This window comes from Littorina saxatilis, linkage group LG2 (assembly GCF_037325665.1).
Source record: "Littorina saxatilis isolate snail1 linkage group LG2, US_GU_Lsax_2.0, whole genome shotgun sequence".
In the NCBI taxonomy this organism is placed as follows: Eukaryota; Metazoa; Mollusca; class Gastropoda; order Littorinimorpha; family Littorinidae; genus Littorina; species Littorina saxatilis.
In genome coordinates this window covers 58,624,863-58,650,593 of record NC_090246.1, presented here as the reverse complement: position 1 = coordinate 58,650,593, position 25,731 = coordinate 58,624,863, and the positions used below count along the sequence as shown (strand labels likewise).

General features: G+C 45.7%; 1 protein-coding gene across 1 annotated transcript in view; it reads right to left on the bottom strand.

Annotated features, from left to right (window-relative positions):
- The window catches only part of LOC138959380 (kinetochore protein Nuf2-like), a 34,257-nt gene extending 8,734 nt beyond the window's left edge, over positions 1-25,523 (bottom strand). Inside the window, exons 1-9 of the mRNA XM_070330820.1 lie at positions 25,372-25,523; positions 22,824-22,898; positions 14,739-14,821; positions 12,937-12,998; positions 6,385-6,482; positions 5,782-5,892; positions 5,090-5,209; positions 3,982-4,244; positions 2,699-2,890 (exon numbers count right to left, since the gene is read on the bottom strand). Of these exons, the coding sequence (XP_070186921.1) occupies positions 2,699-2,890; positions 3,982-4,244; positions 5,090-5,209; positions 5,782-5,892; positions 6,385-6,482; positions 12,937-12,998; positions 14,739-14,821; positions 22,824-22,898; positions 25,372-25,479 (1,112 nt within the window). The 5' untranslated portion in view covers positions 25,480-25,523. The remainder of the gene's footprint in view (positions 1-2,698; positions 2,891-3,981; positions 4,245-5,089; positions 5,210-5,781; positions 5,893-6,384; positions 6,483-12,936; positions 12,999-14,738; positions 14,822-22,823; positions 22,899-25,371) is intronic.
- Between the last annotated feature and the right edge of the window lie 208 nt (positions 25,524-25,731).

Here is a 25,731-nt window from a genome sequence, read left to right as displayed (position 1 = left end):
GGTATGGACCGCCGAGACTATCTTAATGTAGTCACGGCAATGACTGCTTTGTGGTGTTGATCTTTTAGTTTAATACCGACTGACTAAATGTTTTTATATCACTTCACGCGACTTGTTTCTCTTTCTACCACCTTTTGCAACTTCTTGATGCACTTATGACTGATGGTACAAGCTGTGTACAGGCGCTTTGTGTGGGTATGTGTGCGAGAAAATCTCCTCAAGACTATTTTTTGGGTACACAGTGGTCAGTGTCTGTAAACTTGGGCAGGAAAAGTTTCCTCTCACGTAAAACTCCGTCATTGACCCCGGGGAAGAAGGTCAGTGTCTGTAAACTGGGGCAGGAAAAGTTTCCTCTCACGTAAAACTCCGTCATTGACCCCGGGGAAGAAGGTCAGTGTCTGTAAACTGGGGCAGGAAGAGTTTCCTCTCTGGTAAAACTCGGTCATTGACCCCGGGGAAGAAGGTCAGTGTCTGTAAACTGGGGCAGGCAGCTGGTCTCAGCTGGCAAGTAGGGGTCATTGACCCGAGGTCTCAAGGCCAACCAGCTACAGTAAAACCTGTCTCTAAAGGACACCCTTGGGGGATGGTAATGGTGTCCCTATTAGACAGGTGTCCTTTCTTCACAGGTGGAGGGGCTGGGGCAATATTTTACAAAGAGCATTGAAAATAGAGAGAGAGAGAGAGAGAGAGAGAGAGAGAGAGAGAGAGAGAGAGAGAGAGAGAGAGAGAATTGAGCTAGTGAATACATACAGTAGAACCCCATGTTTACGACTTTGGAAAAACCTTGAAAATTAGGTCGTAAAAAGGGGGGGGGGGGGGGGGGGGTCTTAAAAGGGGTTTGAGTTTTTGGCCCGGGCGGTCATGAATTTGGTTGCCGTGTATCTACTGTCATGTTTACACACAAACACACAGTTGCAGTTTACCGTCATATCAAAACACACACACACACACACACACACACACACACACACACACACACACATTACAGCAGAACAACTTGAACTCAAATTTCAAAGAAAATTTACTCATGGCGTAATACTCGCTCCCCGCTGAGTGAAGCACATTTGACATTGTGGCGCAACCAGTAAAATCCGAATGTCCTAACTCGATAGAAAGCATAACGACTTTTCTCCCGAATCATCTTTCCGCTCATATGAATGATTTGTCGCCTTGCATCGCTAAACTTGACCACGATCGTTGAGGTCTTCGTACAGGCTCCTCTCTTTGCGTACTTTCGCTTCGCTATCCTTCTCACCATCTAGATAACACCGAGTCATTATCCTTGACGATACACAGGATTTTCGTATTCCCGACTCCCAAGGAAGTCGCCGCGGATTGCCACTTCGCTCGATTAGCGATTACTTTATTAGCTCTCTACTCAAGAGTCGGCGCTTTTCTTTTTCTTTCGCGAATCTTCGTTTGTCAACAAGACAGTCGTCGTGACAAGATAGCGTGCAGAAAAAAAACCGGACGTATCAGGATCTCGCGCGCGCGAGATTTCATTTTTATTTCTTCTCGCGATAGTTGGAGGAGCGAGAGCCGCCATGTTGTGTTTTCGTCTGCTCGAAATATGCGCAAAAGTCGTAAATCATCCCAAAAAGCTCGGTCGTAAGTCGCGTTTTGGGTCATTATCCTTGACGATACACAGGATTTGCGTCTTCCAGACTCCTAAGGAAGTCGCCGCGGATTCTATCGTGCGCGAGATTTAATTTTTTTTTCGTCTCGGGATAGTTCAAGGAGCAAGAGCCGCCATGTATTGTTTTCGTCTTTTCGAAGTTGCGTTTTCATGTACGTAGTGTCCGTTTGTGACAGTGTTTACACTTCCTACGGTCCGAAAAATCGTGTCCGCGTCCGTAAGTGGCAGGTGTCCGTCCGTTAAAGGTTAGTTATTGTTGAAATCGTGTTCGTTCCATGATAAACTGTCCGTATGTAGCAGGTGGCCGTTACAACAAGGGTCCGCTAGACTCAGGTTTTACTGTATTACAATGCATCTGCATTTGATCTCACCTCCCCCCGCGGGTTAGGGGGAAGAATTTGCCCGATGCTCCCCAGCATGTCGTAAGAGGCGACTAACGGATTCTGTTTCTCCTTTTACCCTTGATAAGTGTTTCTTGTATAGAATATAGTCAATTTTTGTAAAGATTTTAGTCAAGCAGTATGTAAGAAATGTTAAGTCCTTTGTACTGGAAACTTGCATTCTCCCAGTAAGGTAATATATTGTACTACGTTGCAAGCCCCTGGAGCAAATTTTTGATTTGTGCTTTTGTGAACAAGAAACAATTGACAAGTGGCTCTATCCCATCTCCCCCCTTTCCCCGTCGCGATATAACCTTCGTGGTTGAAAACGACATTAAACACCAATTAAAGTAAAGTAAAGTAAAACTTTGATCTCACCGCACATCGAGAGCAAAAATATTTCGACTGTATTTTTCCTTTGATGTGCGGCCAATACACTGCAAGCGCCAAGTGTGGATTTTTCTCTATCTTACCTTAAAAGTGGGGGGTTGGGCCTTATTGTCCCGAAAATACGGTAATTACTCAATCAGTTCGCAAAACAGTTCATAGTTTATTGTGTCTGTGTGTGTGTGCATCTGTATACAACAAGCTAACTGTAGCACCTATGTTTCCGGAGAACAAAAACATACCACAGTAACACACCAACCAGCTCTACCATCCCAAAATTAAAATGATCACTGACTGTTTGAGCTGTGAGATCTGTTCCTGCAAAGATGCCTTCTTGTTGTGGTACTGCAGATCCAGCTTGGACAGCTTGTCTTGTCGCGATGCCTGCACCTGTCGGAGATTGTCCCTCTTTGACATGATCCCCAGCGATGAGGACCGCAGATCTTGGTGGATGTCTTGCTGCTTTCGCACTGCTTTCTCCAGCTCTCTAAACAAACAAAAATTGCAGAAGAAAGTGATACAGTGATCATGCCAGCCATCTTCTACAAGTACTTCTTTACAAGTGCGTATGATCGCTCTTGCAGAAACCTGTAACTCTGTTATACTAACCTGTCAAATAAGTCTAAATCTCTGTGACTGCATTAAATTTGTCAGGAAAAAATCATTCAAAGGAATTATCAACCAGTATACATAACCGGTGCCAATGTTGGTTTTGATCTTCTTCTGCGTTCGTGGGCTGAAACTCCCACGTACACTCGTGTTTTTTGCACGAGTGGAATTTTACGTGTATGACCGTTTTTTACCCCGCCATCTAGGCAGCCATACGCCGTTTTTCGGAGGAAGCATGCTGGGTATTTTTGTGTTTCTATAACCCACTGAATTCTGACATGGATTACAGGATTTTTTTCGTGCGCACTTGGTCTTGTGCTTGTGTGTACACACGGGGGTGTTCGGACACCAAGGAGAGTCTGCACACAAAGTTGACTCTGAGAAATAAATCTCTCGCCGAACGTGGGGACGAACTCACGCTGACAGCGGCCAACTGGATACAAATCCAGCGCGCTACCGACTGAGCTACATCCCCGCCCATGTTGGTTTTGATAATTTGAGATGTTTACCGGTAAACTAATGGAAAATTCTGGTTAACCTGATTCCTCATGATAGAAACTACTTTTCATGGTTGAAGTAACATTTCCACAAGAACCTCCTTTTTACTTCTCTTGATGGAAAAAAAATAACACCAGGCCGTATTAGGCAGCAGCAAATTAGGAGCAATACGGATGAATAAGTACATGTATAACAAAAAAAAGAGTCTGGCTTCAATGACTGGACAGCAAAGAAACCACACAGTATCGAGCATGAGAAATTAAAATTTTTTTTTTTTTAACCACGAACAGGTATGGATGGTAATCCATTTTTTTGGTATGGTATGGATGGTAAGAAATGCATAGAGCGTAAAATGTGAGAAAACAAGCATAATAAGACAAAAAAAGTGGGATGAAAGAGGCCAGCACAGATAAGTTCTTGTGAGTAAATCATTAGTATGAGAGTTGCACTCAAGGCAACCTGAAGCCTTACGTGAGCCTGTCCGAGTCATTACTGATGTCTCTGAGCAGCTTGACGGCCTTTTCAGCATCCCGTTCCTGGGAACCAACGGATTCCTTCTTGCGCTGAAGCTCTCCCAACCTCCGTTGTTTTTCCTCCTCTGTGGCTTTCAGAGACATGATGCGATTTTTGGCTCGCTCCTGCTCTGCTTTCACTCGCTCTGGAGACTGGACAATGCGCAGTGACAGCTTCTCACCTTCTGCTTGGGCCGTCAGAATGTTGACCTTGACCTGATCCTGGTAAATAGAAAAACACAAATCCTTTTCTGCGTTAACAGACCAGACCTGCCAACCCTTGTGAAGCCTCGAAGCAATTTACATTTTTGGGGGAATTTTCAGTGTAGCAAATTGTGCTTTAGTGTAGCATTGTCTAAAATGTATTCGCACAGCCACATTTCGGCTATTTCGCGCAAAAATGTAAATGCATTTTCACAAAGTTTACTTAAAAAATCTTCTTCTTCGTTCATGGATTGAAATTCCCATGGCTTTTACGTGTATGACCGGTTTTATCCTGCCCTTTAGGCAGCCATATGCCGCTTTTGGGGGATACATGCTTGGTACTTTCTGTTCCTATAACCCACCGAACTATGACATGGATTACAGGATCTTTTCCATGCGCACTTGCGTGTACACACAAAGGGGAATAAGGCACTAGCAGGTCTGCACATATCTTGACCTGGGAGATTGGAAAAATCTCCACCCTTAACCCACCAGATGCGGCCAGGATTCGAACCCACAACCATCCACTAGGGAGGCTGACGGCCTATTCACTTCGCTATTGCGCCCGTCGAATCAGAATTGAAAACTAGGACTCACAAGAGCAAACTGTTGCATATTTGTTTGAGCGTAGCTATTCTAAGCTTGGCGTAACAATTTGTCTTATAACATAGCATGCTACGCTGAAAGCGTAGCAGTTAGCAGCTCTGCATAAAGTATTGCTTCTTTGTACATTAATACCCCTGTGCTTGTGGTTTGGTAACTACATACTGCATAATCATTTTTATGGCTGCTCCTGTCTCCACCAAAAGTCTGTTTTGGACACAGAAATGTTATGTCTTCAATTAAAATGCCCAGAAACGTACGCTTGAAGCATTTCTCTGAGACAGCTCGTTTTTCATCTCTGACAAGTTGCGTTGGTGGACCTCTCTCTGTTTGTGAAGGTCTTGAATTCTCACAGATATGGCATCATTCTCCTCTTGCAGCTGAAAAACACAGTGAAAATAAGAAGTTAACTTCATACAGTGACGATGTATACAATTTAATACATGTAAAGTCAACAACAAAAATTGAATTTACTTTTTAAGTGGCTAAAACAGTGCATTATATTTCCCCAGCAAAACTGAGAAAGTGCTATTGAATAAGCGTAAACATGCACACATTCATTTGTACTGCTATAGTCAGGCATGGGAATTAAAAAAAGTTAAAAAGGCTGAACATTTGTAAGTACTATCAAAGTCGACGGCGCTTCGCGCCTAGCCTTACTAGGGGGGTCCGGGGGCATGCTGCCCCGGAAATTTGTTTCTCCAAAGAACCCAAATAGTGCAATTTGGTGTCATCTGAGCTCCAAGTTTGCCATTAAATTCAGTTTTCAGAACCATTTTTGCCTCCCCTATTTATTTTTTCGGCGGACACTTTTGCTTTTTCGGCGGAACAAACAAACATTTCAGCGGAAATTTGCCTTTCGGCGGACAATTCCCATGCCTGTATAGTGCTAAACAAAATTTGAACTGACTGGCTTTTAAGTTTAACTATGTTTAACTTTGATGAACATTACCTGTTTCATCTTGGACATTTGCATTTCGTGAGCTTCTCTTTTTGCATGAAGCGTCTTCTTCAAATCTGCATTTTCTTTCAGCACGAAGTCATAGCTCTCACGCTGTTTCTCCTGTCGAAACAAATCATTACGATCAACAACAAAAAGAAACAACAACAAAAACACACACAAGATAACAAAGCAAAACACACTCATTCTTTCTTTTTCAATAACTGTCCTCGCTCTCTTCCTTCTTTCCACCCCCCGCCCAGTACTATCTCTATGTCTGTGCATTTGCCAAAAACTTCAAGAGACACATAGGAACATTAATAATGCTTCATGTCAGAAAAAAATAAAAGAAAAACAAAAAGAAAAACAAAGAGGAGGATTGATTCTTTTTCATACAGAAAGGAAAAAGATACCAGTGCAAACACACACTTGCAACTCAAAATCAAATATTGTATTCTTCCGATTTCAGTTACTTAGAAGCAAAATGTGCCGTAAATGAAATCAAATGTAGCATTATTAAATATAATAGTATACGTCCTGTGATAATATTACAGAGTATACACACTGCATCTTGAAACATAAACTACTGCATTGTTCACATTACGCCATTCTTACCAGTTCATCTTTCTTTGTATCAAACACACCCTGTCTGTAGACGGCAAACCTGATGAAGTTGATGGCACCACTAACGTTACGCTGCAACCGCTTGGGTTCTGCAAACAAACAAACCTTCTTCATACGAACTTCAGTGAAACTGAAAATGCGGCACAAACATTGAACAAGCAAAACACAGACAAGAAAAACTTGAATATGCAGGTACAAAGTCAACACTCATTTCATAATATATTTTTTAAGTGTAATAAAAAGAAACAGTTAAACAAAAGTCCAGATGCTTTTACTTTTACACTTTAAAACAAAAGAGTACCTATTAAAACAGATTTTTTTTAGTTTTTGTGTACACATATATATTTTAACTTAGTTATATTTCCAAAATTTTAATAAATTTTCATTTAATTAATATACTTACCCAACTCACATATAGCAATTAACTCTAGTTCAGTGCTAGTCACGCTGTACGCGTCCCCTTGGTTACAAGGGAGACCACTCTAAAAAAGAGTGACCAATCCCATAAGGCCAGACTAATATCAAGTCTGACTTCCGTATGCGTGCGCATATGCCGCCATCTTATCATTCCAAAACGAAGCCCAACTCACTTCTTTTTTAGACCCCCATACCACCAAAGCGGGGAGGCGGGAGGGAATAAACGATGTGAGTTGGGTAAGTATATTAATTAAATGAAAATTTATTATTAAAATTTTGGATTTAAATTACATATCTTTACCCAACTCACATATAGCAGATTGCTAGTATAGGTGGCGGGTAGTTACCAAATTATGAAAGTAGGACCTGTTCCCCGGCTACCATAGCAGGTAACACGGAACTGCTGTCCTGTCTCCAGGAGGAGACGTCTCTGAGGTAGAAGTTAATAAAAAAACGACCTCAGACCATCAGTAGGCCGACTCCAGTACTTCGGACAAACGGCCAGACCGGAGGATAACCAAAGAGGAGGCCCATGCCCTTTCCTCATGCGTACTTGCTGAAGTGAGAGGCAAGACTGCCCTAACATTCCCAGCCTGTGTCTGCAACCAGACAAAGGATTGTCTGATCAACGTGGAGACCCACTTGATTAACGTTACTTTCACAATATCCTTACACCGAACTGTGTTAAGTGATATAAAGAGAAGCGAAATCTGAGCGAATGTGCCGAGTCCGCGCCAGCCACTGCTGAGCGCTATCACGGGACAAGAAACCACATCAAGATCTCCGGGAGCAAGCAATTTGCTCAAGGAGGAATGTGAATTACAGGAGAAAAGTGTCCGAGTTTCTGATTTTGAAAGAAATTCCGGTCCAATATCAAGTGAAATAGACCCATCTTTCTCAGTTGAAGTATTCCTTACTAACCCAGATGAAACATGTACCTCGCTACCTCTTCGAAAAAGTAGCGAGTAAGACTAGAAGCAAGGCCTTGCATGACAAAATAGCCAGGCCGGCTGAATAAAAAGGTTCGAAAACTTCTGCAGCCAAATAACGCAAGATCAATAACAAATCCCAGACAGGGAGCTGAGACTTAGAGCGAGCGGCCTTAAAGGAGGCACCCTTAATGACACTAGAAATAACTCCATTGAGTGTAAACTTGTGACTCAGTTGCTGCAACGTTGAGGAGAAAGCTGACCTTCCAACTCGAAGAGAAGAGAGAAATCCACCCTGATCTACCAACCAAGCCAAAAAATTTGGCCGCTTGCATCGATCTAGGTGACAGGGGATTAACCCCAAAAAGAGAACATCAGTAAGACCAGGACGCACAGTGCGAAGAGTACACCAAGCTGGTCGACTCCCTATGGGCATGCTTCACGAACCTCAGAGTGGCAGAAAAAGTCCCTGTCTTACGCAGAGAGCTTCTGACAGAAACCGTCCGTGAAGTTTTAGACCTGAGGATTCTCGTGAGGGATGCCTGACCGGGGTTGCAAGAGTTCCCCCTTTCTTCCTGCGAGGGGGATAGGCGGTCAAACCGCCAATCACACCAAGTCCGGGAACCAGTGCTGACTTGGCCAAAAAGAAGCAACCAGAACCAGCGCTGGTCTCTCCAAATCGACTTTCCTCAATACCTTGCCCAACAGACAGAACAGAGGAAAGGCGTAAGCTGTCCGGTTTGACCAGTTCAGTGTGTCCGCAAGGACGTTCAAGCTGCCTTTCAGGTAAACTGCCGACAGCAGCATGTGCAGAGAATCGCACCAAGTCAGGATGCGGCAAGCACTGTCTGAAAGACTGAGAGACCGTGTCCAGCCCTGCCTATTTACGTAAGACGCCACCTTAAAATTGTCTGTGTGAGTCAGAAAAAACCCAGGCCCTTAGGGCTATCTGGACGTCCCAATCCTGGGATGATTAATCCCACCAAGCCTGTAGGGCTGCCTGAAAAGGCCTCTTATGCACCCTGCCTAATGAGGTCAGAGTCGCCATCGACTCCATCTGACCAAGTACCGATGACAAAAACCGTACACTGGCCAGATTCTCTCCGTGAAGCGAGCGGATCGAGTCCTGGAGTTTGTTCACCCTTCCCTGAGAAGGGTGGACAGACCAATCTCGGATGTCAAAATCCATCCCTAGACATGAGAACTTCTGGGATGGATACAACCCTGACTCTGTCAGGAAAACGATAAGCCGAGCTGAGCGGCCTGACTGAGACTTCCTGAGTAAAGATTCCGCAAAGATCTCTGCCCTGATGAAGGATCAGCCAATCGTCTAAGTACGCTCAGAGGCGTGCACCCTCTTTCCTCAGCAGAGAGCAAAGTTGTCAGACGATATTGGAAAGATCCATGGAGAGAGAAAGAGCAAGCCGAGCTGAAGAGCCCTTAACTGAAAAGCTCTGTCTCCCCAGCAGCCTCTGCAAAGAGGCATTATCCTGATAAGAATTGCCTTTCCCTCTGACCAGAGAAGACATAAACCCGAACACACTGTCCCAGTAACCCACTTGCTGTCCAAAAGGTGCAGCCAAGAAGTGAGGGCCCTGGACGGGCCGCCCACTACAACCAGTGCGGGGGCTACCCGGATGAACGATTCAGGGAAGGATCATTGGGGGCAAGGCCTGCGCCCAGATCCCCTAGGGCCGTCAAAAGCCTGTCCCTTCTTAGGGTACAGAGCTCAACAGCCCCCACCCTTCTAGGCAAAAGCCTAATTCTGTGTCTCTCCACCGTCAGACAAAGAAGTCCGAGGCTTGTTCTACACCTGAGGCTTGTTCTGAGTCTATGTGAAACCCTGATGAGCAAAACGAGCGATGGCGAGATCTCTCGCATCCCACGTCTCTTTCTGAAAAACGCCCAAGGATGTCTGCCCAACAGATAACCCTCCGAGAAAGGAAAATCTTCAGGCTCTCGATAGTGGCCATATCCCTGATCCTGGAGCCTGACAAAACACGCAGGCCTCCTAGAATGCACGGCATGGGCAAAAAGCTTAGCAGACAAGAACATCTGTTCCTTGGATACCCTAGCCAGCGTGGTCAAAAGGGTAGAAACATCCACTGACGAGGCGTCAAAGAGGAACTCGAACCAATCGAGTGAAGTAGCAATAGATCTCAACAAGAACCTTTGCCCGGACTCGTAAACAGAAGAGAGTTCTAAAAAAGATCTTCCTGTTTCTTCCAAAGCCGCAAGTGAAGTCTCAGTATAAAAGACAACCCTGTCTTTACTGTAACCTCCTCACGTAACAGAGCCAGTTCCGGTGTGACCGGAAGGGCCGCCAGAAGCAGAGCGAATGAATCAACCAAGTTGATAGGCTGTGAGAACCGCTTAAAAATTCCGGAAACCGGAAACAGCTTGATCTGCAGCCTTCACAAGTCAAGGGACCACGTCATCGGTGGCCTCACCATGTTGCATCAACAATGGTACCGCCGGACCACGTCCCTTCTTCAAGACCTTTGCCATTCCAAGGCAATGGAAGACGATTCTCGGAAACGGAAGCGAACCTTCTGTTCCTTCGAACTCCGGAAGTCATCAACCACAGAGAGAGGTGGAGCAAGCTACGTTCTACTCTCGACCACCCCTTCCGGGAAAAAACGTAAATGCCGTTTCCGCCGCCAACGTCACTGCGCTTGGCAATTTGAAAGGCAAGTTAAGTTGAGTGTCTTCCACCAGAGCGGAAGCCTTCTAGTCAGCCTCTCCGTCATGCTCAAAAACACATTCCGGAAGCTGACCCTCAGACAGAATCGCATGTTCAATCCCAAAGGCAATGGACGAAGACTCTCGGAAGCGGAAGTGAACCCTAAGTTCCTCGCAGCCCGGAAGTTGTCAAACGCGGAGAGAGGTGGAGGAAGCTTCGTCAAACTCGCAACCACCCCTTACGGGAAATACTTAAATGCCATGTCAGTTGCCAGTGACACTGCACCTGACAACCTGAATCAGCAAGTTAAGTTGAGTGTCCTCCGCCGTAGCGGAAGCACTCTAGTCAGTCTCTCCGTCATGCTCCAAAACGCATTCCGGAAGCTGACCCTCAGAAAGACTCGCATGTTCAATCCAAGAGTCAGCAAGACCAACTACTTCCTGCCCCCAGGGCGGAAGCGGATGTTGCAACTCCCCTTTATTCTCAGAGAGGGATGTAGCAAATCCTAAAAACTTAAATGCCGTTTCCGACGCCAGCGTCACTGCGCTCGACAACTTGACGGCAAGTTAAGTTGAGTGTCCTCCGCCGTAGCGGAAGCACCCTCGTCAGCGTTTCCGTCATGCTCAACCACGCAATCCGGAAGCTGACCCTCAGAAAGACTCGCATGGTCAAACCAAGAATCAGCCACACCAACGACTTCCTGCCCCCCGGGAGAGGGCGGAAGAGGATAAGTCCGATTCCCGTTATGCTCTGAACGAGAGGGCTTTGACAAATCCTTTCGCTGCACAGGGCCCTTCGACCCCACCGACCTGGCGCTTACGCCCAAAGGATCGGCCAGGTTGTCAGGACTTTCGCTGCTCGGCGAGCACGCATTCTCATCCTCCTATGCACGCAACTCACTTTCGCCGGAGAACCCGGCTACTCGTGAGCTAGACCAAACTTTGACCTTCCCAGGCATGTTCAGCAACGACACACGGCGACCGTCACTGTCCTGCACAGCATGAACGTCGGCAAGAGTGACGAAACCGGAAGCAGCCGCGGAAGCGGAAGTGGAAGGCGAAGACCGGATCCGAGCAAGTGATGACGCATCCACCACACCGGAAGAAAGAGCATAGTTCCGCCCTAGTGGAAGTCCACTCTGCAGCTAAAAGTCGAAACCTGCGAACTCAAAGCAAGCAACAACGACGCAACATCCGAGGGCAACAATCCTGAACCAACAGGAGCCCCAGAATCAACAACAGCTTTGTCAACATGGATAACCTTGTCTTTAGCCTTCAAAAGCAAAATATCGGTCGGCTGATTAACAACAAGAACATCAATGCATTTGTTAGAAACCGTTTCCAGAACTGAGACAGCGGTTAACCCGGCAATCTTACTCTTTCTAGACACTATCTTAGCGGGAGAAGCTTCAGCAGTCACCTGTGTCGAACTGGACTGCTTCTTTGCGTTCTCCGCCATAACAAAAACGAACTCACAAACATTTTTCTCTGAAAAATATTACAAGTCCAAAAATCGCGACCAAAATGTCGCCAAAGTTGCCACAAACAAGAAAGACCTCACCCAAACATCACCAGGTGAAGACGAGAGCTCGGCGGCGAACCAAGGGGAGAACCAAAGTCCAAAGACAAAAGGTAAAAGCTGTAAACAGCCGGAGCGTACATAGACAGCGACTAGTTCCTTGAAGCGCTGAGTGTGGAATGATAAGATGGCGGCATATGCGCACGCATACGGAAGTCAGACTTGATATTAGTCTGGCTTTATGGGATTGGTCACTCTTTTTTAGAGTGGTCTCCCTTGTAACCAAGAGGACGCGTACAGCGTGACTAGCACTGAACTAGAGTTAATTGCTATAATAATAATAATAATAACGATTACTTATATAGCGCGTAAACCTCGTGGTGACAAGCCCAGAGCGCTTTACACTTACACAATCATAATACAAACAAGGAAAGAGAACTAAATCCGAATAAATTCAAACATAGTCACACACACCCACACACGCACGCACACCGTGACACACGCACACACACACACACACACAATCTTTCTTTCGTCATTGTCAATGTTCAGGTAACCCGCAATGTCATTCCATGTACGCATACGTTATACTAGTACAACACACACAGGCACATACACATCTTCACGAACGCCACACTTTAGTAGATAATACACGTGGCAGCGCTAATGACTCACCGATCATGGGATCTCCTTTAGAGGTCTAACTTAAACATGTGTGTTTTGAGGGCTGTTCTAAAGGCAGATGGTGACTGGGAATCCCTAATGCTCCGGGGGATTTTCTCCCAGACAAGAGGCTATATGTGAGTTGGGTAAAGATATGTAATTTAAATCTTTATTTATAGCATGTCAATGATATGGAAGAATGTCATGCTACCAAAACCACACTTGCATACTGAGACTTCTTCCTTGAAAGTGAAAAGACTCAAGGACAGAATAAAGTAAGGGGAGTCTGCTTTATAATTAAAGAGGCAATTCACACGTGATCACGCAGCTTACTGGGTTCCAGTAGATCTCTGACTGTGAAATCCTGTATCCCAGCCGCACTCATTTTCTTCTGCCTGCAAAAGAATAAAAGATATAACTTTTGTTAATTCAAATGCAACTTCACTTTCAATGGCACATAAATGCACCTAACAAGTTTCCTTGTACTTGTAGAGTTAATATACAACCTTTGAAAACGATTGATCATCAGAAAGTTCCAACTTGTGCTTATTATTTGATTATACTCGCAGGTAATCAAAAAACACACATTGCCTCCAGTTCCACTAACCTAAAGAAAAAGACCCACAATGCACAAAATAACTTTTCAGCAAGATAGTAAATCATGTCCAGTAAAGTGAAATCAATCCATTTAGTCAATCCTTTAAATAAAAAGAAAACACACCAGTAACCAGGTTAGGTACGTTTATATCTATAATCAATATTTCGGCATGTTACTGCCTTCTTCAGGATGGTAAGCTTATGGAAAGAATGGAATGATGGCACGTGACATACAGTGTAATGAATTTTGATGATGATTAATGACGTCATATTGTTTCTCGCGGGTTCTTTCTTTCTCTCTCTCTCACACACACACACACAATACACATGCATACACACACACACAAACACACACACACACACTCACACACACGCACGCGCGCGCTTGCACGAACGCGTGTACGGGTACACACCCCTACACACACATATCATGATATGCATATTCACTGTCCATCTCTCTCTTTCTCTCTCTTCTCAAGATAGTGGCCATAAAGTGGCCCCACAAAATAAAAGTATTAGTCAATCCATCATCTTATCAAATCTTGACTAAATTTAAAAAGCTGTAACTTATGCAGTCTCAAACTCATACTACATGTAGTTGATTCTGTTACTGACAGCGTCAATACTAAAAACAAGTCGCGTAAGGCGAAAATACAATATTTAGTCAAGTAGCTGTCGAACTCACAGAATGAAACTGAACGCAACGCAACGCAGCAAGACCGTATACTCGTAGCATCGTCACTCCACCGCCCGTGGCAAAGGCAGTGCACGTGGAATTGACAAGAAGAGCGGGGTATTCGTTGCGCTGAGAAGGATAGCACGCTTTTCTGTACCTCTCTTCGTTTTAACTTTCTGAGCGTGTTTTTAATCCAAACATATCATATCTATATATTTTTGGAATCAGGAACCGACAAGGAATAAGATGAAAGTGTTTTTAAATTGATTTCGAAAAAAAAAAATTTTGATAATAATTTTTATATATTTAATTTTCAGAGCTTGTTTTTAATCCGAATATAACATATTTATATGTTTTTGGAATCAGCAAATGATGGAGAATAAGATAAACGTAAATTTGGATCGTTTTATAAATTTTTATTTTTTTTTACAATTTTCCGATTTTTAATGACCAAAGTCATTAATTAATTTTTAAGCCACCAAGCTGAAATGCAATACCGAACCCCGGGCTTCGTCGAAGATTACTTGACCAAAATTTCAACCAATTTGGTTGAAAAATGAGGGCGTGACAGTGCCGCCTCAACTTTCACGAAAAGCCGGATATGACGTCATCAAAGACATTTATCAAAAAAATGAAAAAAACGTTCGGGGATTTCATACCCAGGAACTCTCATGTCAAATTTCATAAAGATCGGTCCAGTAGTTTAGTCTGAATCGCTCTACACACACACACACACACACACACACACGCACACACACACGCACATACACCACGACCCTCGTTTCGATTCCCCCTCGATGTTAAAATATTTAGTCAAAACTTGACTAAATATAATGAACTTGCTAAGTACATGTATACTTACAGAGCCATTGTAAATGTCATAAAAGTGAAGGACTCCTCCTGTAGCTCACTGTACTCGCAGTCTGAACCAGCATGGAGACGAGTCTGTAAATATGACTATAACATGAACCCATGTTTATCACTTGTGATGGAAAACTGGTATGTCTAGATTTTGTGTCAATATTTGTATCATTATAATATTAACAGATTATCATAATGAATGAATCTAGGCCCTTCACAGAAGGTTTTGATTAAATTGTCATACAATTAATTTTTATTTGCATTGATCTACTGATGCAATATCACTTTAAATTCTTCACTCATTGGTTTGTAAAAACCCACTAAGTTGTTGGAGGAATAAATTGCCTGACAGTCGATGCGACTAAAACTCTTATGTGCGCCTTTGTTTTGTCTAAGATAGACTACTGCAATGCTCTTCTGTCTGAATGCCCGATGTATATCATTAACAAACTTCAAAAAGTACAAAATGCAGCAGCAAGACTAGTTCTAAAAGCACACAAAAGAGATCATGCCAAACCACTGCTCCGCTCTTTCCACTGGTTACCTGTTGAAGCCTGCATTAACTCGAAAATTTTTAATTAAATTTTCATTTGATTAATATACTTACCCGAGTCACATATTAGCATTGACGCAGTCGAGATGCTAGGTAGACTGAAAAAACGCTATCCCGTCTATAGTATAAGGGAAGCAACCCAAGCAAAAAAGTAGCAAGCTTGCTACCCTGGGTTGCCTCCCGTAGCGTGCATCACGCCACAGATCTCGTACCCAATACGAGACACCCTCATTCGACTTCTAGAATACAAAGAAACTAAAAGCGGGGAAGGTGGGAGGGAATTACCTATGTGACTCGGGTATGTATATTAATCAAATGAAAATTTAATTAAAAATTTTCGATTAAATTACATATTCTTACTCCGAGTCACATATTAGCAGATAACTCCAACAAGGTGGTGGGTAAGATCAAAAAGTTCAAACTCACTCTAAAGTTCTGGAGAGACAAAAGCCAGCTGCCGCCAAGGAAGGAACAGGCCGAGACCCATCCTGACAGAGGGCAGCAATGTCTGCAGAACCTGATAAGACAAAATCCTAGCGCCAGAAGCTGTGTGCAGGACATCATCCAAACCCCATAGGCAAAAAAGGCCAAGGCCCTGGAAAAGAGCTCAGGCCGAGCCGAGGGAAAGATAGCATAAGCTATGACAAGGCGGAAGGCAAGAAAATCCCTTGCCGAGAAACTGGCCCACTGCCAAAAGTCAGGAAAGGATCCCGTGAGAAAGCAACCACTGACTCACTCTAAACCCTTGCCAGGAACTGGCCCACTGCCAAAGGACAGAATCGGACCGAGAACCACCCTGATTGACAGCCGAGATGTCCCTCAGGCAAGAATGCGAAAGACAACCTCAGAGAGCCAGTAAGCTGTGCCCAGCACTTCTTCCAATTTTCTGAACCGTAAAACAGTCCGGAAAAGGACCCCAGTCTTGGATAAACCCGACCAAGTAGAGGGAAGGACAAGCTGCCCCCCCCCCCCCCCCTTAAATGGAAGGAAATGCTAATGGCCTGGAAAAGATCCGTGCATAAGGTTGCCGGCTAAGCCCTGAAAAGGACCGACCCTCACGGAGACCATAAGGCAAACATGCCAAAGTAAGAAAACTTTGGGATGGAGTGAGGCCCAAAGGCCGTTGAGAGAACAGTCAGCTCCGGAAGAGTGACCAAACTCCAAACCGGAAAGAGAGAGACGCCTGAGTATCAAGTACCAGGGTCCACCTCAATGAGCAAAACTCAAGGGAGACGGTCACCAGTCGTCCCTTGCCCCTCCCTACGCAAGCAGAGAGAGGGGTAAAAAAAAAGGGACGAAGCGACCTAAGGTAGTGCCTAAGCACCGCAAATGCGGACCCGCAGTGGCCAAATCCTAATGTGACCGGAGACCGGAAACAAAATGACGAAAGCCAGCGTGATCTCAGAGCAGACTGCTTGTAGGTAATTGAAAATGAATCAAAAAACCCGAAACAGAAAGGACGAAGCTGGTAAGAAAGACGGAAAACCGTGAAGCGAACCAGCCGTCAGCCTCCCGAGACCAGAGTTCTCAGTAATAGTCATAGTTGCAAGTGAAGAAGGGGTGACCAGGCCGGAAGCCCAACCCGGCAGAAATCGTCCCAACTCACATCATGCAAGCATGATGGAGAAGAGGAAGAGACGAAATCCGCAGTCACAAGAACCAATTGCCAAAGTCGCAACACGACAGGCAGGAGACTATAACACAGGCTAAGGCCGAGAGCCTTGCTGCCCGTAGGCCGGCCATTGCGCCAAAGTACTCAAAGTACACAGGCACAGTAAGAAACCAAAAGTTTCGGCCGCCGAAAAAGATGCTGGCCTAGAGGCCAGCACCGAGAAAACTGGAACATTAGCTAGACCTCTGCCCACAAAGGGGAGGAGTAGCCAAAAAACCTGAGAAAAAGTGACAAGCCAAGAATGACTTCTCAAACATGCGTTGCCCAGACAATGCACCCTCAGGAAAATCTGAATGTTACTTCCGAGGCCAACTCAAGTGAACCTTAAGTTTGGACGAAACACCAGAACGCGTCTGATCGCTAGAGAAAGACAAAGTCAGACTCGGCGAAAGACAAACCTGGACCAAGTCCAGAAGCTGGTGGCAAGAGAAAACGGGGAAGCCCAAAGGCAGAAACCCCCCTTTAAACGGAAATCGACCTCTCAGCACCCATACGCTGGGAAAGAGAAAGAATGTCGAAGCCCGAAGCCACAAGCACAAGGAAAACAACAACCACCACCTCCAACGGATGAAATGGCTGTTGCTCCCGCCGAGGCTAAAACCCCGGAGCCCTAAGGCCGGCTGTTGTTTCAAAAACCCAGCGTCCTATGACGGCTGTGAAAGAAACAATCTCACCTGAGCTGAGGACGTAGGCCGCTTAGGCTGAGTCCGCTAGGTATAGCCTGCTTAGGAGCGGCCTGCTTTTGCTGCTTTCAAATTGAAGCTCAAAAGAAGGGAACCGCTGTTCTCTGTTGGTCTCAATCCCCTGCTTCTGGCATGAGAGGCCAGGCTGCCGGAGAGAGACCGTCCACCAAGGATGACGAACTGAGAATGTTCCTTGTCGACTCCTCAGAAAACCGGGAGTGGGCAAGAAACAAGTCCCTTCCGCACGAGACCGCATGGAAATAGCGCAGAGAGGACAGCCTCATCTGTGCCTCGTTCACCCTTGTAAGTGTGGAGAGGAGTGAGACACTTCCTCCGCGTCCTGCCCTTTACTAAGGGGAAAGGGCGCCAAGGAATCTGCCAGAGCGCGAGAAAGCGCCCGCAGGAGAGTCTCGGAAATGGAACTGAGTTCCAAAAGTTGTCAGCCCCCTTCCTCAGAGAATAGGAGATTCTGCCCATAGAACGGCAGAACCGAATCCTTCCTCAACGGCTTCGTAAGAAGCGAAAGAAGTTCCGGCGTGACCGAAAAACGGTGCACGCGGACGGGGAAAGGCCAACAGGCAGCTACGAGACGACCTTGGCCAAGGCAACTTCCTCTGGTCCGCTAAGGGCACGAAGGAGGAAGCCTGCGCAGGAGCGGCAAGGCATTCCGATGCCAGCTCCGAAGCTGAACCCTGAGGAACCAGCAACGAAACCGACGCCGGAGGCCACCCCCTGTCGAAGAGGGGGGCTCGGCGAAAAGGCAAAAAGGCGAAAAGCTACTAAGGGTGATTCTTCAAACCAGAAGTAGCTGCTTCCTCTTTGCCGACCGAAGTCCTTCCTGTTGGCAATCGATTGTGCTCATTCCCTAACTGAGAGGAGGATGAGAGGAATCAAAACCAAGGAAAGTGGGAGAGAGGAGCTCGCGGCCACCACCGGAGTGTGTGGATGCTGCTGTCCCAACAGAGGCAAGAAGCCTGTATGCCCATAGGGCAAGCCTTGTTCGAAATTCACCGGCGACCAAACGGAAGCAGCGGGAACTGAACCGGAAAATCCGGGAGGAGCCGGAAGTGCGGCAGCAACAGCAGCGCTATGCCAAAGCTGGTGCTGAGCCACCTACGAGCTGAAGCTCGGAACCCAAAGGTAGGCCGTAGGCCAGAACCGGAAGTGACAGTAACCTGTGCACTACCCGCTTGACCTACCCTCCTGCCAAGGCCGGAAGCGAAGCTGCCGGAAATGGCTGCCGTGCAAAGGGCAAAGCTCAAACCGGAAAGGGCCATGGGCTGCCCACACCCCGATGAACTAACATTTCCAGCCGGAGCCGGAAGAGAAGCTGTCGCGGACGACTGCTTACGTATAGCGCAGCTCAAGCCGGATGGGATCATTATTTGTCCACCTTCCAACGAGGCACTACTTCCGTGAGCCGGAAGTGCCGCTGTCGCGTACGACTGCCGACGTAAGGCAAGGCTCGAACCGGACGTGACAGTAGCCTGTGCACTAACCAGTGAACCTACACTTCCGGTCGGAACCGGAAGAACAGCTGTCGCGGGCGACCGCTGTCATAGGACAAGGCTCGAGCCAGACGTGACAGTAGTCTGTGCACTAGCAAGTGAACCTCTACTTCCGGCCGGAGCTGGAAGCGGCTGCCGCGAACGACTGCTGACGTAAATTCGGAAGCTGGCCAGAGCCGCCGAAGGCAGCTGCTCCTCGTACACGGACCCGAAGTCCGAAACGCCACCTGAAGGGGACGGCTCATAGCCAAAAGAACCCGACAAATGACGCTGCGAGGGAAGGCCGTAAGCCGAACGCCCATCCTGTTGGCCATCGATGAAACTCGCACCCCTGACTAAGAGGAAGATGAGAGTCACCAACGACCGAAGGCAGCTGAAGAGAGGAGCTAGCGGCCACCACCGAAGTGGGTGGCTGCTGCTGTCCCAACAGAGGCAAAAAGCCTGTATGCCCAGGAGAACCACCGTATTCGAAATTCACCGGCGACACAACGGAAGCAGCGGGAACCGAACCGGAAAAGCCGGGAGGAGCAGGGAGTGCAGACGCAACAGCAGAACTATGCCATAGCTGGTGCTGAGGAGTCTGCAAGCCACAACCCGGAAGCCCTAGGCCGGAACCGGAAGTGACAGATGACTGTGCACGACCCGTTTGACCTACATTTCCTGCCCAGGCAGGAAGAGCAGCTGCCGGAAACGGCTGCTGTAGCAGGGCAAGGCTCGAACCGGAAGGGACCATGGGCTGTCCGCAAACCAGTGAACCAACACTTCCGGCCGGAGCCGGAAGCGAAGCTGCCGCGGACGGCTGCTTACGTAATTCGTAGCTCAAACCGGCAGGGACCATGGTCTGTCCGCTGTCCAGTGAACCACTACTTCCGGCCGGAGCCGGAAGGGAAGCTGCCGCGGACGGCTGCTTACGTAATTGGTAGCTCAAACCGGCAGGGACCATGGTCTGTCCGCTGTCCAGTGAACCACTACTTCCGGCCGGAGCCGGAAGGGAAGCTGCCGCGGACGGCTGCTTACGTAATTGGTAGCTCAAACCGGCAGGGACCATGGTCTGTCCGCTGTCCAGTGAACCACTACTTCCGGCCGGAGCCGGAAGTGCAGCTGCCGCGGAGGGCTGCTGCGAGCACATACCTTGTGACGACCGTATCCCAAAAGGGACCTGCTCAGGTGCACTCCCGCAAGCGGTAGCCACCGAGCGCCGGCCGAGAAGAGAAACGCCTCCCTGTTCACCGCCTCCAGCACCAACGCCGAAGCCAGCAGGCTGGACAGGTGATCCGGAAACAACAGGAACACAGGAAGCCAACGACCGAGGGTCGCACACCCCCGGGAGGGAGGCAGAGCTGGAAACAGGGTCCGTCCGCGCCATCTCAATTTCTGGAAGCAAAGAGGACAAAAGGCTAGCCACAAGAGTGCCAGCCTCCGGCACAGGCGCCGGGTTCGAAACGGACGTGGTAGCGGTAATGCCCGCCGCCCGCGAGCCAGACGGAGTTCCTCCGGCGCCGAAATGGGCACCGAAAAAACGAAGTTAGTCTTCGGGTCAGAAACGTGAACCGTGGGGTTCCTAGCCGAAGAAGTAGAAGCCGAGGACTTAGGTTTGCCAGGGCCTTTGCCCTTACTCTCGGCCTTAGCCGCTCGCTTTTTCTCACTATCAGACATGCTGTCACGCGAGAAAACAAACTACTGAAAATACACAAGTCTCTAGGACGTTAAAACTTCAGCAGAATAAACTAGCACAAAGTACAAGTTACAAGCAGGTAATAGTGCTACTGGTCGACGCTAAAAGTCCGAGCACGGACCCAAACTAACCAGCAAAAAACACCACGTGTAAGCGAAAAATGGCGACCAAAATGGCGGCCACAGCAACAAACTACCGAGCAAAATTCACAAGTCCGCGGACGAGAAAATTCTCAGCAGAATGGCAAAGCAAACAACAACAAAATGGAACAATCTCACCGCTAGAAACAGCTATGAGCAGACGGGGAGCCGAGGCTGGTGGGTGTCAAGCAGACAGCAAACAACAGCCTAGGAGCGAAATCAAGCACGACCTGTCCCTCTGGCTGAAAGATGTCGAATGAGGGTGTCTCGTATTGGGTACGAGATCTGTGGCGTGATGCACGCTACGGGAGGCAACCCAGGGTAGCAAGCTTGCTACTTTTTTGCTTGGGTTGCTTCCCTTATACTATAGACGGGATAGCGTTTTTTCAGTCTACCTAGCATCTCGACTGCGTCAATGCTAATATGTGACTCGGAGTAAGAATATGTAATTTAATACAAACTTTCTACTCTTTGTCATAGCTTTTTCTGTCAAACATCTCCTGTTTATTTCTCTGATCTTTTGACTGTGTACACACCGTCCAGACAGCTTCGCTCCTCTACTGATTCCCGACTTTTTCGCATCCCCCATGTTAGAACTTTTGGTCACAGGTCCTTCTCCTATGCTGCCCCTAAACAATGGAACTCCCTCCCCCATAACGATCGCCACATGGACTGAACCCCAGCCTATAAAACCGCTTTGAAAACCCACCTGTTCAAATTCTATCTGGAATAATAGACAACTCTTTACCTGTCCTGTTCAAAGATATGGCTGTACATGATGTGTGTTGTGTGTGTGTGTTGTGTGTGTGTGTTGTGTGTGTGTGTTGTGTGTGTGTGTGGTTGTGTGTGTTTTAAGTTGATACTTTTTATTGTACATGATTTATTGTGAGTTGTGTATCTATTGCACGGTATTGTCCATAAGGGGAGAATGTAATGCTGTAAGTTTATTGTTACGTTATTTTTGTTAGAATGTATCTATCTATCTATCTATACGACTTGTGTCTGTCTGTCTGTGTGTGTGTGTCTGTGTGTGTGTGTGTGTGTGTGTGTGTGTGTGTTCGCGATGCAGGCCAAAGTTCTCGATGGATCTGCTTCAAATTTGGTGGGCATATTCAGGTAGACCCCGGACACAACCTGGTCGATGAGAATTTTCAACACGTGCTCTCAGCGAGCAGCGCTGAACCGATTTTGTTTTTTCTGTTCATCTTCCCAGATCCATTCCCAGTAACTCTTCCTTATCTTCTCCAGTGTTTTGCGTTTATCTCCCTTTCTTCATGTGGCGTCAATCCATATTCCCGTTACTATTTTTAGAAGGTCACTGTCCACAACGCTTTCATCCCGGCGAAGCCGGATATTCCCGTTACTATTTTTAGAAGGTCATTGTGCACAACGCTTTCATCCCGGCAAAGCCGGGTATTCCTCTACTTCTTCCCGGCAAAGCCGGGTATTCGGCTCTACTTCTTCCCGGCGAAGCCGGGTATCATTCGGTTCTACTTCTTTCCGGCGAGGCCGGGTACCCGGCGAAGCAGGTATTCATTCTAGTATATATATATATATATATATATATGTATTTGATATTTAAATAGTACGGTTTTTATTCAAAGTTAATATGTAAAGCGCGGAGAGCACAGTTCACTGTGGTATGCGCTATATAATTATAACATTATTATTATTATTATTATTAAATTGCTTTTTTTATTGCTATTTTCAGAACAAACAGCATTCTTTATTATATAAGCAATCGTTTGCAACTTGTTTCTTGTTCAGCAAACCAGTGCAGTAAACAAAGGACATGTGATTGAAAAAACAAAACAAATAAACAGAGTACCTGATTTCAGCTGCATAAATGGATTACCTGGGTAACAAGGTCAGCCTGTCGTCCAGTCATGAGCTCAAAAATAGTTCCATAGAATATCTGCCATCTTTTGGGCTAAAATTCAATGAAAATACAGCGTGTCAATATGAATTATATGACGATACTTAATTTAAATTGCGCATTGCCAAGTGATTCAAACTGATCATGCCAAATCTCTCTCTCTCATTGTCACACACACACACACTTACACACCCTTTAACACTATTGTGACTAGCACTGCCACGGCGTTTACGTCCTGCCTGCCCAAGCTTGCCACCAAGAAACTTCCCAAAAATCAGTAACTGTAAAGAAATCTGTCTAGCAAGCTTGAATTAAGTCCAATCACCACCAAATTGTGTGTACTAATTCAAAAATGGATGCCCAGTTCAGTCGTGCTATTTATAAGTTTGTCACGCGATTTGTTTTAGCAAAGGGGGGTGAAAGGGGGGTGAAAGGGGGATAATTTGTGTTTTTTAACGTTTTTTTGTGTGTGTTTTATTTTCTACTGCTTTTTTTAAAAGTTATTTTTTAACAGAAAGTATTATAAATAATGTTATAACCAAACAAGGTGTAAAACCTATGAATTAGCTGAAATATTGTTAACATTGTACACAGAAATAAGGAGACAGTACAAAGAAAAAAACAAGCAAATCACGCATTCACTCACAGCATCCTGACTCAAATGAAACAAAACTGTAGATCTAACACTCACCAAATGATGTCTAGGTAATCCATATTGAATATAAGTCACATTTTCACAACAAAGTACCAACTGTACACCTATGAACAATTCCAAAAGGATTTGAAGGCTCCAGCCATCCATTGTTATCAGTGCTGCCACGCCCCCATAGCTCCTGCACGATTCCGAGATACATGTTCGTCTAGCAGTATCACCGCCAACCACGTGTAGTTTGCCGACTCGTACTAGCAACAACGGGACTGTTTCTTCCTCACTTTCACTGCTTGTATCGCTTTCGTGAGGCGAAAACGATACGTCCGAATCATGCTCTACGGGATCCTCTAGGTCCAACATCCGAAGAATCTCCTCCCGAGACAAGGCTCGCCTTTGATTCATTTTTTTTCCTCAAAAACGCACACAAATCAGGCGGATTTGCAAATGGCAGAAGGGGACGCCAAGTGTATCAAGGGAAACAACTCAATTTATTTGCAAGCTTCAAAAACCGGGAAGCAATCACGAGTCGTGTACCTTGTATGTCTAATACTAAAATAGTCGCTTCCCGTCCGTGGGCGTTGCAGCGCTATTACTAATATAGTCGCATCCCGTCACGAAAGTGTTAAGCAGGCATGGAAATTCCAAAATAGAAAAAAACTCTGAAAATAGGCCCCAGCGGGGTACAGGGGCAAAGCAAAGCCCCCCCGGAAGGAAAACGAATTTTAGACCAATATTTTGATAGTTCTCGTGTAAGCAAATAATGGATAGAGAGACAATAGTATACATATAATTTAATTTACCTTTTTTTTACCTCGGACAATTTTTCATTTTCGCTGAAACGTAATAGCTTCAGCAAGACATCAATGACTAATTTAAGCTTTATTGAAATGTAAAGTGTAGAGTTCTTACGTAACTTTGTAATAATACTAATATTCTTTATTGGTAGCCAAATAGCAATATCAAAACTTTAACAAATCAACAAAACCATACTGCAGTTATATTGTGGAACCCAAAGGTGATTATTGTGTTACTGTTAGGCTAAAAAAAAAAGAAGAAAAAAAAAGTGATTTTTAAGACACCCCATGGAAGAAAAATAAGGTAGGTTACTACTACAAGGTAGCTAGGAGTAGGAAGGTCATTTTATTTTTTGACAAGCAACACAAGTATAGTAAGTCTGCAGTTACTGAGTTAGTACATTTTTTCTCCGTAGTGTATGGTTTTTTTTTTTAATGTTTTTGTCTCTCTCCAGAGTGGCTCGGGAACGGACAAGTCAGTTATGGAGCCCCCAGGCTAGAGAACTGGTACATGTACTCACAAGTACTGTAGCTCTCAAAATACATGTTCCTTTTTTTTGCCTGATACTGATAGGTGCTTAGAACTATATTAAGATTTGCGCCATATAATTATAAATATCATTATTATTATTATTATTATTATATGACAGTCAGTGAGTTACCTCCTTAGTGTAGTGTGTAGTACTGCAGACCAAGGTCCAGTTTGTTTGGGATTGATTCACACAAACAGAATAGTTTGTTTTTTAAAATCTTGCATCCTCCTTTTTTTCCAAAAAAATCCCCACCAAAACTCTATTTCGAATGCTTCTTGTGAGTGCCAGTTCTTGAGCCTGTGAGCTCTGCAACTGACTCATCGGTTCTCCGGCTACCGCCTAGTTCAAAGAAAAGTTTAAGGTGAGCAGGAAAAAATAGGTTTGGCCTTAGTTTAATTACTTTTAAGGTCAAACACCTAATGTCACAGGGTTATATGATTATATGCTGTGCCGAATTCGCGGAACTGGCAAAATTTTTGCCCATTTCGCGTAATCGGCAAAACGCTACCAATTTCAATATTATTATTAGCACAAGTCAATTTCCTCACATCTGGCTTCTTGAAATCTTCTTCCGAGATGGTAGTGTTGGAAAACTCTCGCAAGAATGATACACATTCATCCGGACTCAGAATGGGGAAACCGTAGCGTTCCGCCATAGCCAGACCTGTGTAAATGTAACTGTAAAGAAATGCATTCCATGAACAGTTAGTTACACATTTGGTGAGCTTGGACATACTTATACAGTTGACACACACACATGTGACATACAATGTCAATGATAAATGCGGCCAGGACATAAGCCAGCCTTGTTGATCTCACAAAAACTCCATACTCACTTAGTCACTATACATCCCCTCCCCTCCAGAGCACTTCTGATCAAACTTTTGACCACGTATTCCACTCATGGA